The sequence below is a fragment of the Lepisma saccharinum genome, chromosome 12, assembly GCF_977018435.1.
Source record: "Lepisma saccharinum chromosome 12, izLepSacc3.1, whole genome shotgun sequence".
NCBI classification, from domain to species: Eukaryota; Metazoa; Arthropoda; class Insecta; order Zygentoma; family Lepismatidae; genus Lepisma; species Lepisma saccharinum.
In genome coordinates, this window is record NC_139240.1 from 64,944,175 (window position 1) to 64,958,267 (window position 14,093).

The 14,093-nt window shown below is 36.0% G+C and overlaps 1 protein-coding gene across 2 annotated transcripts in view; it reads right to left on the reverse strand.

The window, feature by feature from the left end:
• LOC145996173 (polypeptide N-acetylgalactosaminyltransferase 1-like) overlaps window positions 1-14,093 on the reverse strand; it is a 125,558-nt gene that overhangs the window by 20,657 nt on the left and 90,808 nt on the right. For both annotated transcript variants that reach the window (XM_083132526.1, XM_083132527.1), the window contains exons 6-10: window positions 11,606-11,773; window positions 8,167-8,377; window positions 7,164-7,281; window positions 5,484-5,670; window positions 3,745-3,887 (exon numbers count right to left, since the gene is read on the reverse strand). In XM_083132526.1, the coding sequence (XP_082988652.1) occupies window positions 3,745-3,887; window positions 5,484-5,670; window positions 7,164-7,281; window positions 8,167-8,377; window positions 11,606-11,773 (827 nt within the window). The remainder of the gene's footprint in view (window positions 1-3,744; window positions 3,888-5,483; window positions 5,671-7,163; window positions 7,282-8,166; window positions 8,378-11,605; window positions 11,774-14,093) is intronic.

Sequence of the window (14,093 nt, forward strand, 5' to 3'; positions counted from 1 at the left end):
CCTAAAATCCACCGTGTTGATGAAGGTTCTGGAAGATCGACATTTTATCCCATCTGTTCAGATGAAGCTTCAAACCTACAAGGAAAGACGTCACGGAAAAAGAGGTACAAGAAGATGAACGAATCCAGCTCCTCAGACAGTGAATCAACTGCTCGCAGCAGAAGAAACAGAAGAGAGCCTGCTTCACGCATTGTACACACTGGGGTAACTCCTAGAATGGCAGACATAAATTCTATGAGAAAGTTCGACGGCAATATTATCGCTACTTCAGCTGAAATATATTTAAAGGAATTGAATACAAACCTGGAAATTCTACAGATTCCTCAACATTATAGGCTTGAAATCATTCCACGTTTGTTAACTGGAAAGGCCTATCACTGGTTTTATTCGCATAAGAACGATTTCCGCACTTACTCTGATTTTTGCAGAGAATTCAAGAAGCGGTTTGCTTCAACAGAAGCGAAAGAGAGAGAATTGGCGTCTGTGAGGACTAGGCGGTACAATAAGCAGAATGATAACAATGTGGAGGAATACGTTTGGTCTGTGTACTCTGCCTATAGGAATCTGAGTAATCATTACACCTAGCAGGAAGTAGTTAATCTAATCATCGGACAGCTACCTTTTAGAGTAAAGCAATTGTGCTTGGCTCATGCTCCGAACACCGTGGATCTCTTAGCGGATTTTGTTAAGAGATATGAGCAAGCAGAGGAACAAGATGCTTGGCGGTCTACATGGAGACGAGAAACTGGCTCTCAACAAAACAGCGGAGATGTTCAAAGAACGTCTAGAATTCGCTTAGTTCAGCAACATAATAGGAGTAACCCAGCTGAGAGTCCATACCCTAGAAATGGAAATAATTACCGTCAACAGCGTCAGTTTAGATCACGACGAGAATATCCAGCTTCCAGAGGTAATCCTTACGATAGACCGTATCCTAACAGCGGGTTTTCTTCGCCAAGTCAACAACGTTTATCTCCACCGAGAGATAGCAATAATGCTCCCGGAACTCAAATGACGAGCAGTGGCGTGCAGACATACATTGTTGAACCATATCCCAGCGTTGAGCAACAGCGAAGTGTGGCAGTAACGAGGAACTTCTGTTGGGACACCGGATCTAATCTGGACCAGGAGCAGGATTTCACCCCTCGCTTGACATAGAAACGTCCCTTATGTTAGGCAGTCTTTGAGGGGAACTGGTGGCAAGAAGAGAGATTTTACAGTCTGGTGACAAAGATATTATGCTGATATTCGTAACAAATCAGAAATTATGTGTAAATTAAGGCAGATCGTTAAGTATAAAAATTCAGTGAGCGAGAACTAGAATTCAGAACTTGAATTTGTAGGCAAGCGTAACTCATTGTTCGAAACTACTGAAAGCACCATTCTAATGGAAATCTTAATTAATTGTTAAGATTTAACATAAGATCAGCTGTTGGTTAATCGTTTCTGCGAAAGTATAAAACTGAAATCAGTCTTATACATAGAATATTATATTTAATGGTGGACGGAGTGTCGATTTAAAAGAAGCTAGACGAGGATATTTCCGTAGACAAGCAGTTAAGCATCCGGAAATTTAAAGCTAGCCATTAGAAATGGATTCCTTCACCAGAACATATGAAAAAGAAGATTGATTGTAGTAAAATTACTGAAAATGGAACGAAGAACCGATTTAAGTTGAAATCTTGACTATCCATAGGAAGGTGTCTTTGGAAAGGCCTGGCACTGGAAACGTTTTCTATGAGTTTGTGGTTACGACATGTTGTAGAACGAGAGCATATTTGAATAATCTGCTGAATGTTTACATGATCTGGTTTTCTTATTTGTATGGAGTATCATCGTCTATATAAAATGTATCAGAAGTCCCATGCTGTACAAAAAAATGAATCTTTATTCAAACGACCAGTTTTAACTCGGAACTTGTGAACTAAAGACATGAAGAATTGTAAACTGTTTTCCAGAGATTGAAACCAAAATCTCCTAGACTGTTGAAAGTTTTCCAGTTCGTCGTCGATTTTGATTTTTCTTCGGAGGGGGCAATTGACACGTCCTTTCCCATTGCACAAATATTTATTGTTAATATCTATTGTTATTAATTATCTTTTCTTGTACAAATGTTTATTGTTTTTGTAATATCAATTACTGTAATTTACCTATCACTGATAATGTCAGGATAGTAACTAACCTGTATATAATTATCTTGTTAAGAGCTGTTGCCATGGGAATTACGAGTGTCTTTTGTCTTGACTTGGGAGTTCGGGCTTCGAGTTTTAAGGAGTGGTTAAGTTGAATTGTAAGAAGCTGTTATTTCTTTGACTGAAGTGGATTTTATGCACATAAGTATTTATTTTGCTAAGACGTAAAATATAATTCTTTTCTCTTAGCGAAAACTTGACTTTGATTTGTTTTGACCAACGAACGAAGAGAGATATTACCCCATACCCTGAGAGGCATCACGTGTATGCTTTCGAGTCTTTCATGTGAACTTATTATTTGTTCTTTTAGTTAAATCATGTTCTTTTGACTAAAGAACGTTTCAAGCTAACTCTAGGTCACGAGTGCAGATGTAATGGCAGCTGCTTGAGATGTAAACAATGTATCACTTCACATTTTTAAAAGCCGATAACTATTCAATCTAGAAGAATAACATTTCCTATGAAACGATATTAGGTACAAATCAATGGCACTGCTTAAATACATACGTACTTTATAACATACACAGTAGTTGTTTCAATGTGTGTTCATTTCATGCACTCACCATAGATGGGTGTAACTTGACTTGCCTTTCGTGCTGTATATATTATACATTGTAATCACACAAGCTAACCGAAATGTTAAAAGCAATGCTTCCATGTAAAGTAATATCTGCTGTCAGATTTTTGGAAGCATTTACATAGCATTTATGCTAGGAAAAATGTTAAAGGAAATGCTTCCGTCTAAAACAAGCTTTACTTTACAGAATCACGTACATCCCTACTTTCTTTTATCTGAATTGTGTATTACTTGTAATCTCTAGACAAAACCAAGGATGTATTTAGGGGGGTCCAGGAGGTTCAGACCCCTCCCCTCAAAAAAGACTTGTCAGGTTCTGAAATTAAGTAATCAAAATATAATTGTTTAGCATTTTTTATATAATTGATGGTTATTTATTTCTGCTGAAATTATTGGAAGGCAAAGAATTTGGCCAAACGGTTTTGAAGGACAGTTCCATAGATTTATGCAAACCACTGCTTATGATAATATGCATACATTATTAATCAGGAACTTTACTATTCGTCAATTGTAATAGGCAATTGAAAGTGATCACCATACAATTATTTTTGCTTATTACTATGGGATCTAACTCCTTTTTTATTATTCAATAAATATTCAATTCTTTACCTCTTTGACATTAATTTCCTTGCCAGGCAGTTTTATTTTACATATTTTGGCGATCTTAACTTCGCGTAAGCTAGATAATGAATACGGGCTCTTATATATCTATTCTTTTACCATCTTTTTTTGCCTAATCATGTAATAATAGCAATACAATATTAATTATTTTGCATGTTTATTTAATTTTTAATTTAAGTAAATATAATTATTCTATTTATTATTATTATTGTTGTTGTTGAGACACTTGGTTGAACTCCCCTGCCCCAAATGTATTCCTAGATACGTGCGTGGACAGATCCTCTCAAAAAAAAAAAAAAAAAAAACGTGATTAATTACATTGTTGTTATTAATAAAAATACTGTAATTACTCACCCGTCCAAAAAATCTGTCATCCTTAGGTAGGAAGTGTTCAGGCCATATATTATCCAAATACCACTCGAAAGATTTGCACTGAAGTCTCTTACGAAGTTCTAAACGAGATCGTATACTTTGTTTATCCCTCATTCTGGCTGCCTCTGTTTACAAAAAGAGCATTCAGTCAATATACATTTTAACCACAACCTTTCTTGTTTATCACTATTTTATAGCTATTATTCCTTATTATTGAATAAAAATCCATACTTTTGTCATGATATACACCATATTGTACTATATTTCTTTGAGTACTCATCACTCTCAAATAAGCTGTGTACTTGTATTTTTAAGGCAAAAACTTGAGAAAATGTCTTTTATCTATTCAGTGCCACTACCAATCCTGTACAGTGTGTTTCTAAAGTCCCCGAACTCTGACTTTAAAAATTCATTGTTGAGCAACAATGCAATTTTTTAGAAACTGTTGCTTGTAATTGTTTGTTGTTGGTGTTGTTGGAACATACAAATGAACACTAGACGACAATGAACAATGATGCATGTGCAGTAGGCAGCAAGAATAAAAACCAGATGTCCAGTTGAAAACGCACACCATGAGTCTTACACGGGAGCAGAGGGTTGCTGTTTTGGAAGCTTACTTTCAAGTTAAATCATACGAACGCTGTATAGAGATCTTTCATAGGAGATATCCCAATGCTCCTTCACCTGGAAAAACAACAGTGTATGATTTAATAAAAAGGTTTCGCGAAACAGGGAATGTTGCAGATACGCCAAGGAGCAGACGACCATTAATTATCACGGAAGACTTTCTTGTGGATGTTGGTGAAAAATTGCAGAACTCCCCTAGGAAGTCTCTGAGGTGGCTTTCAGAAGAGGTAGGAAAATCACAAGGTGCGAGTAGTTCAAGAGCTACACCCGTTGGATTTCGAGAAACGCAGATTTACGCGGAACAATGTGGTCAACAAACTGAACAAAACATTTTTCAGTGATGAGGCCTGGTTCCATTTGTGTGCATCTTAAGAACATAGTGCACAAAAACAATCCTAGGACAATCCAGGACCTACAGGAAAATATAACCAGAGCAGTGAGCGACATCCCGGTCACAACACTGCACAAAGTGGCCTCCAATATGTGTCGTCGTGTTAATTTGTGCCTAGAAGTTGATGGTAAACATTTTCAACATCTTCTCTAAATGTTAAACTTTGTTGTTCATCCTTATGTAAGAACAAACTGTAGTGACATGTAAATATCTTCATGTTATAATAATTGGAATGTGAAGATTTTATAATTGTTATCATTTTCTTAAATTGGAATTCGGGGGCTTTAGAAATGCACTGTATATCTGCATTTCATACCACCAACTTGTACAATAACATTCCTTCATTTTATTTATTAATGACTGTTTCGTGGCATTTTAGAAGAAAAGAGAGATTAATTTAGCATCTTCAACTAGCAACAGAAGATAAGGATGTTTCTTCTTCAATGACCCATGTTAAGTCTCACACCCTCATTTTCTACCATAATTTTTAGTAAATATGGTATATTCTCCCATTTCTCAAAGATGAAGTCTTCTTTTAAATTTATTCATTTTTGATCGATAGGCAATACAAAATTCCAATCAATTCTTTCCACAACCGCAACTTGCATCTTATGCTGACAAATAATTCAAAATATGGCTAAAGATGAAACTTTATGCTATGTACGATAATTTTATGAATAATTCAAGTCATAACAATACTCACCGGGATTGAACTTGAAATAAAATTCTTTCCATTCGTCCATCCATGTTAGTGCTACACGTGCAAGGTTGGCGTACAGCACTTCCCCTACTCCACCTGGCCGAGGAAAAGAGTAGGGCGAGGATTTCCGGAACAAATGACCAACGTGGGAGCAAGGCACAATTTCAATGCTGCCACCACACTGCCATATCTGTTGGGCAAAAGAAAAGAACTTACCTCTTCCAGAAATTAACAGAATATATATTTTTTTCACTCAAATGAAATTATACATAAGCTATTTTTTTTCTGAATCTGATAAGAAGTGTGTGAATGAAACAATTTTTTCAAGTAGCTCCTTAACTGTCAACGGTGCTGAGTAAACATTAATTTTGTGAGCTCTCGCTGAGAATTGAACCTGGAACTGCTCACATCAAAGACAACAATGCTAATCATATGGCTATGATTGTTATTATCACTGTTCATTATACAAATTATTATTTTCTAAAGCACCACACTTATATTCTGACCGTCATAAGGTGCAATTAAAATGCAATCTGAAAAAGAAATAGTAAATATACTACTGCATAATAACTTCATGTTTTATACAAATCTGAATCATTGCATAATGATTTATTTTTTGTAAGGATAATACTTACTAGCATAGTCATAGCTAGATCTTTATATTTTGGTGTGCACAAACAAAAAAAAATGAGGTCTTGTGCCTTTTTAATAGCATATTTTGCAACACAATCACTTGGCTCTTTAACTGTACTGATGTTTGTAAAGGAATATAAATTCACTAAATGTCAGTGTTGAAAATTTCTGAATATATGTAGTAGAAAAAATCAAATTGCATAGAGATTACACACACACACAAAATGTTCATAAATGTAGCAAACAAATACATCAAAATACACATCATCTATAACAAGAGACGTCTGTCAAAAGGTACAATGTTCTTAAACTCATCAATAACTTCATTTACATCAATAGACGAAGCTTTTTCCTGTTTCACAAATAGCAAGAGAAGGCTTCCAATCTATCCTGCTTCTGAGTTGCTCTTAATTTAGTTTTAACTTAGGTAAGCTTGGAGAAAGTTCTCTCTCACACGTGCAGCTTCTGACAGGTAGCTATAGAAGAAAAGCGCTGTAGTACAGAGTAAAATGCAGTAAATATCTTCTTTCTCCAATGACATCAAAAAATCGAAAATCTATAGACACTCGTTTCATCAGCGATAATGCACACATTTGTACCATGTAATGACTTTCTCTCTTATTGAAATATCTGTCTTTAATTCTCTTTGATAAAGCAGCCCATTAGGGTGTGCCTAGGCACACCCCGTAGTTATGCCTATGCTTACTAGGGATGGGCCAATAACGAATATTTGGCTGATACCAATATAATATTTACAGACACTGGTAACCAATATTCTACCGATCCGATATAAAATTCCCATTGGTTTATTGACCTTAATAAATGCATGCTACTAATTGAATCAAGCTATGTACGAGAAGCTACATATGAAGACAATTACTTAAAAAGAAATACACAATGGAAATTATGTCTTTATATTCATAAAAATTATAACAAAATGGAACAATATTGCACAAAATTGTAAGATATTTACCGATAATAATGATACACCGATATGCCTATATCGGCTGATACCAATAGGGTGCCAATTAATCCATTCCTAATACTTACCCTAAATGAAATTTCCAAGTTTTCTCCACCCCAGATGTCCATTTGTTCATCATAAGCTCCTAATTCATAGAAATAGTCTTTATCAATGGAAAATAGGCCACCAGCCATCACAGGGGTCCTTAAAAAAAAGGAGAAAAAAGTTATAGAAAGCCATTCCGAGTGATACGATTGTGCAAATCACCTTACCGAATATCATGTTGCAAATTACCTAAACAAGATGACATGTGAGACAGCATCATTTGCTATGGATCCAGAGGTTCAAACCTAGTGTTGAATCCAGCCACTGCTTCTGGGGGGGGGGGGGGAGAGGCATAAAAATTCCTGGGGGATGTCATTGGCATCAAGATTTTAAGAATGAAACTTTCTGTGTGTGCCTCAACAGTTGACACCTTCACACAAGCTTGAAGCATATTCAGATACATCATATTTCTTAATTTAGCAGTTATCAAAATGGGTGATAATTAAAATTCGTTCATTATTTTGACTTTTATTTATAAAGAGGACTGAATCAGAAAAATATGTTCTATATTAAATTAAAGTGAATGAAAGAAAGCCAAAGTGAAAATGGCCTCCTCGATAGCTTAGTGGTAATGTCATCGCCTTGTAATCAAGGGCTCATGGGTTGGATACCAGGTGAAGGCACATGTCACAGTGGTCCGGATCCTGTTTTAAACTGTAGGTCCAATCCCGATTAGCCTTTCTGTGCGTAAAGTGGATTTAACAATTCAAAACCAAAGTGAACATGGTTGTCTAGCTATTGTCCGAATGTTCTGTCAGGTTAGTGAAATTTTCGGGGGAACTTTGTAATTTCCGAAGGTGATTTTCCTGTCTGAGCCACCCTCTGAATTCATCAGTTCAAACCTTGGCTGGTGTATGATTATGTTTGTCCTTTTATCCATTATATCAGCTCATTGTCATCCTCACAGTTAATTTAGTCAAGTAACTATGTGTCTACTCTATTCCATTGCCTAACAAAATGGTTCGTTATATACAAGATACTTACTTGAACGGCTCCGTTATATCTTGTTTCCGTTTCTTCATTTCCCTGCCCCCAAGAGTGTACCAGCGGAAGTGAAGCTGCCAGTTGAAAGCTCCCCAGTGGAGTTCGAAGCTTCTGATATATGCAAATGTATCGTCGCTGATAATGTCAATTACTGGACACACAACTTTGGTTCTGTCTTCCTTTATGCGTGAAATGAGACTCTCCAACCAACCTGAAAATACAGAGCAAAAGCTTAATGGTATACTGTAATATTCGTAATGGTATCTATACAATTAGTTCTGCTAATTAACGTATTTTATATCAGTAGCTAGGCAGAGATCTTACTAAATTATGAAATAATGTGAGATTCTATAAATTGTTCTGTATTGGTTAGTATGTCATGGATGGATGAATTCCAGGGAAGGGTGAGAAAAGCTTTTATACCCCTCCCCTCATAAACAATAATTTAACATATGACTAAATTGTAAATGCCGCAGTCCATAGCAGAGTGGTCAGCATAATGTGCTATGAAGTCAGAGGCCCCAGGTTTGAACCCTGGCATGGCATGTTTCATTCTGTTTTCCCCATCATCATTCTTCATCGTCATGATTAACCCAAGAGGTAGAAAAGTAACTTAAAATAACCGAAAAAAAACAAAAAAAACTAAATATTAACCAAGCCATCCTGAAACATCTAAACCTTAAATTAATTGTCAATCAACAAGCAAATAATAATTATCTCTCGCCTTCCGATATCTAAAAATTAAGACATTGTTTAAAACTAAAACTACAATCTTCAATAAACATACTGCATAACATCCAAGAAGAATAAAAAAGGGAACTGTTTCCCTTGAGATTATGTTGTTAACTTGCTCGATTTTCAAATTATAAAAGGAAACTTCCTATCATAGAGTTGAAGAAGAAGAAGAAGAAAAAAGAAGTAGTAGAAGAAGAAGAAGTAGTAGTAGTAGTAGTAGTAGTAGTAGTAGTAGTAGTAGTAGTAGTAGTAGTAGTAGTAGTAGTAGTAGTAGTTGAAGTTGTTTTGTGGAACATTAAATATTTTAATCCCACTCTCAATAAGTACACTTAGAAGAAGATAATTTAAATTTTATATCTATTTGGCGATTCAGTATTGTCCAACAAAATCTAATTGTGTTTGTATGAAGTAGGGATGGGAATCCGGATCAGAGAGTTTCGTATGTCAATCCCATTATAATATTACCACATCTTAAAAGGTATTATGATCTTCGATTACAAAGAAATTTTTCATTAGTTAGTCCTACAAGAATTTTTTCAAGTGTTGTTCCTAAAATACTTTCCTACCCATCGGCTAACACACTCGTGCAGAAAAATAATCTTACTTGTTTAACATAAAATGTCAGAGGTGATTTTGTAAATGCCATTGAAACGAATATGTATTCATTTGAATGTATTGGAAATGAAAACACACACAAATGTGAGACATTCCATTCCAGGATGAAACCTTTAACACATATAACAAGATAGAAATGTTATACAAAAATTATACAATTGTTCTACAGTTACAGTTTTACAAATTAAAATAAAACATTATAATATATGCGGTTATATAATTACAAAGTGTAAGACTAACAAGGGAGGTTATCTAAGTGTCCCCCTCCGATTTCCATGAAACTTGGTAGGCGTACAGTGGGGCCCAAAGGAAGAAATACGTGTGTTTTTGTTTCAGCTAAAAAACGGTTTTAGGGGGCAAAACCCCCTCAAATGTCAAGATGAGGACAAATTGAAGTGAGGATCTGACCCCTGTGTCCCTCCGATTTCATGAAACTTGGCAGGTGTATAGTGGGGCCCAATGGAAGAAATACGTGTTTTTTTGTTTCAGCTAAAAAATGGTTTTAGGGGGCAAAACCCCCTCAAATGTCAAGATGAGGACAAATTGAAGTGATGATCTGACCCCTGTGTCCCCCTCCGATTTCCATGATACTTGGCAGGTGTGTGTATAAACGGGCCCAAATGAAGAAATACGTGTTTTTTTTTTGTTTCGGCTAAAAAACTGTTTAGTGGGCAACCCCCCCCCCCTCAAATGTCAAGATGAGGACAAATTTAAGTGTGCATTTGACCTATGTGCCCCCCTCCGATTTCCATGAAACTTGGTAAGTGTATAGTGGGGCCCAATGGAAGAAATACGTGTTTTTTTTGTTTCAGCTAAAAAACGGTTTTACAGGGCAAAACCCACTCAATTGTCAAGATGAGGACAAATTGAAGTGGGGATCTGACCCCTGTGTCCCCCTCCGATTTCCATCAAACTTGGCAGGTGTGTGTATAAACGGGCCCAAATGAAGAAATACGTGTTTTTTTGTTTCGGCTAAAAATCTGTTCTAGTGGGCAACCCTCCCTCAAATGTCAAGATGAGGACAAATTGAAGTAAGGATCTGACCCCTGTGTCACCCTCCGATTTTCATGCATCTTCGCAGATGTATAGAGGGGCCCAAAGGAAGAAATACGTGTTTTTTTGTTTCGGCTAAGAAACTGTTTTAGGGGGCAAAACCCCCTCAAATGTCAAGATGAGGACAAATTGAAGTGAGGATCTGACCCCTGTGTCCCTCCGATTTCATGAAACTTGGCAGGTGTATAGTGGGGCCCAATAGAAGAAATACGTGTTTTTTTGTTTCAGCTAAAAAACTGTTTTAGGGGGCAAAATCCCCTCAAATGTCAAGATGAGGACAAACTGAAGTAAGGATCTGACCCCTGTGTCCCTCCGATTTCATGAAACTTGGCAGGTGTATAGTGGGGCCCAATAGAAGAAATACGTGTTTTTTTGTTTCAGCTAAAAAACTGTTTTAGGGGGCAAAATCCCCTCAAATGTCAAGATGAGGACAAACTGAAGTAAGGATCTGACCCCTGTGTCACCCTCCGATTTACATGAAATTTGACAGGTGTATAGAGAGGCCCTATGCCCCCTGTTTCTTCCTATGCCATATTTACGTGGTTTTGGGGTCAGATCCCCACTTCAATTTCTCCTCATCTTGACATTTGAGGCGGGGGGGGGGCTCTATACACCTGCCAAGTTTCATGGAAATCGGAGGGGGAGACTTAGACCTCCCTTGTAAGTGTATTAATTAATTACAAATTGCCAACGCGCGCACACACACTATATATATATGTGTGTATGTATGTATGTATATTATATATATATATATATATATATATATATATGTGTGTATGTATGTATGTATATTATATACTCGCATTGCATATATATATATGTGTATGTATGTATGTATATTATATATATATATATATATGTGTATGTATGTATGTATATTATATACTCGCATTGCATTGAAATCGAAGTATGTCATTCTTTTGTACATGCACAAACAACAAACGAGAGCTGTTCAGAAGAAATGGTGCGGATCTTTATGAAATCATGTCACCTTGTATCACTCTAAGAAGAAACTGCCACTAGCAAGTACACTTACCTGTTGTACACTCGCAATGAGCATCTAGGAATGTTAGAATTTTACCACGTGCCTCCTTAGCTCCAACAAGACGAGCTTTGACTAGTCCAACCCTATCAGGGCATCGTAACACTCGTGTAGGAACTGGTAGTTGGGCCACGTAATCATCAAGAGGCTTCTTCAGAAACTCTGAATGGAAAACATTCAATGATCAATATCATTCGTCTAAAATACTGGTTATTCTTTTATTTAGCACTCAATACATAGAAGACACAAAACTCGTAATGAATCAAAATAAAGTTATTATTTTGTATGTACTGAGTTAGTGTTTTAAAATAATAGTCATATGTTTCAAATAAGTGTAACTACAACTCTGTTACTTTTCTAGATATCAAGTAACTAAATTAATATTTTCTGTGTATGTTTCAACAGTAATGAACAAAAATATGGTTTGCTGGGAAAAAAAAAAGTATGTAAAATGTTAATTTTCATCTCCATACTTTTGCTACGAGCAAATGTTTTATTTTTATGTGGCATAATTCTTTCAAGTATATGAGTTTACTTTGAATTGTCATATTTAAACATATGAGGCTCATTATAATTAATGAACATTTTTCTCTAGCATAGCATGGTCATTAGTGAAAAAGGGGATCATTGATTGATTGAGTTGTTGTTTTAAGTCCACTTTATGCACAGAAAGGCTAATCGGGACTGGACCTACAGTTTAAAGTGGGATCCAAACCACTATGTGGCTGCACTGGGTATTGAACCTGGAACCTGATTATAAGGCAATGATGCCACCACTGTGCCATCGGGAGGCCTAAAGAGCAGTTCATGTATGAAACATGTTGAATGAATTGCATGAACATTATGCAGTTCCGTATTACATAACCATGTCAACAACACTATGATACGCCTTGTTTATTTTGGCCATATGTAATATTATATTTGTTTTCTGTTAATTTCACAGAAATCTATTTGATTTATTTGTTAGTTTCAATACTGTTGTTTGTGTTGATTTAAATTTGTAATTTTTGCTATATATTTGTTACATGCAATATCGGAAGTCATTTCCGGTTTATAAACATTTGTAGAACTGTCCAATCTTTTATTGATTCCGTTGCTGGGACAACATTGCGTGAAAAGGAAAAAAAAAAGTTGAGTTGCGTGAGATGATGTTAATTTTGTGAAAAACACTGTTATAAATGAAAAGCCGCAGCTTAATTGAAATGTGATAGTGGTTGTGAATATTTATTTTTGCAGTGATTGTTTAAAGGTAAAATGTTTAATTAAATTTATAAAATGGCAAGAAGCTATTTCTTTTTCAAATCGTTACATCCTGAGAATGCTCAGTGTAGCATAACATTAAGGAGAGTCTCGTAACTCTGCTGCACAGGGAGATTGGGTAGCTACCATGACGTATTGATCCAGTGGCGAACACCAGAAAGGAACATCACAACTATTTTCTTCACCTCTTTAAGGTCCAAATATGTGTCTTTAAATTTATTTTCAAAAACTCTTAACTTATTCTTATATTAGTCAAGTACAAGTAATAACTTAGTTACTTTTTCAGAAAAGTAACTTTTAAAAATGAACTTTCCCAAGATTACTAAGCAGCGCTTTAGTGGAAATTGCTAGCTGGGTGAATGTTTGGTCGAGACTTTGGGCGCCTGGTGGGATGCTCGTATGGTTTACCATGGTGACAAGGAAACAGCTGGGGAGAATATTTTGTGGAATCTTTGCTAGCTGGGGTATACCATCTAGCTGGATACTCATACTAAGTAAAGGTTTATTATGCAATGAATATAATTGCCATACAAATCTAGCCTTGACGCGCAGACGGACCTTTGGCTGACACCAGCAAAGCCGTTTTTGAAATGTCCTCTCCTTTCAAACAACCGCTATGATTAAAATTACATATCCTTAGATTGACTTCTACAGCATTAACATGAATCTTTATGTGGTTTGCTTTCACGAACACCTAGATATCCTCAATAGTTTAATTGAGTACATAGCCACGAAACTATTGCAAACATCTCAGCAACAGCAAAAGCAAACAACGTAAAGATTGACGTGAAAAAAGCCGTGAGAATAATTACCAACTCACACAAATTAGTTCATTGTAAGCCACTGTTCATTAAGTTAAAATTTATGACTGTGATAAATCTATATATACTGCTGGACAATGAAAACCGGACACCTTAATATTTGACATCTGAATTGCAATGACAGCTCGCAGGTATATTACAGCATGTTCAGCAGATCATGTAGTACCATATGCACCATTCATAGGCTCGGACTTTGTTTATGCATTCGTACTTAATTCAGTTTCTGCAACATTTAGTTAGCCCTAGAATCAGAGCTTTTATCGACCCATTGCGTTATCACAAAAAATGCAAGTGTCCGGTTTTTTTTGTCCAGCAGTATATTTACACTGTGCTGTTGTATGTAAAGAAAAATTTGTCACAACCACAAAGTAGACAAGATGTACATTCCTATACTACAAGAA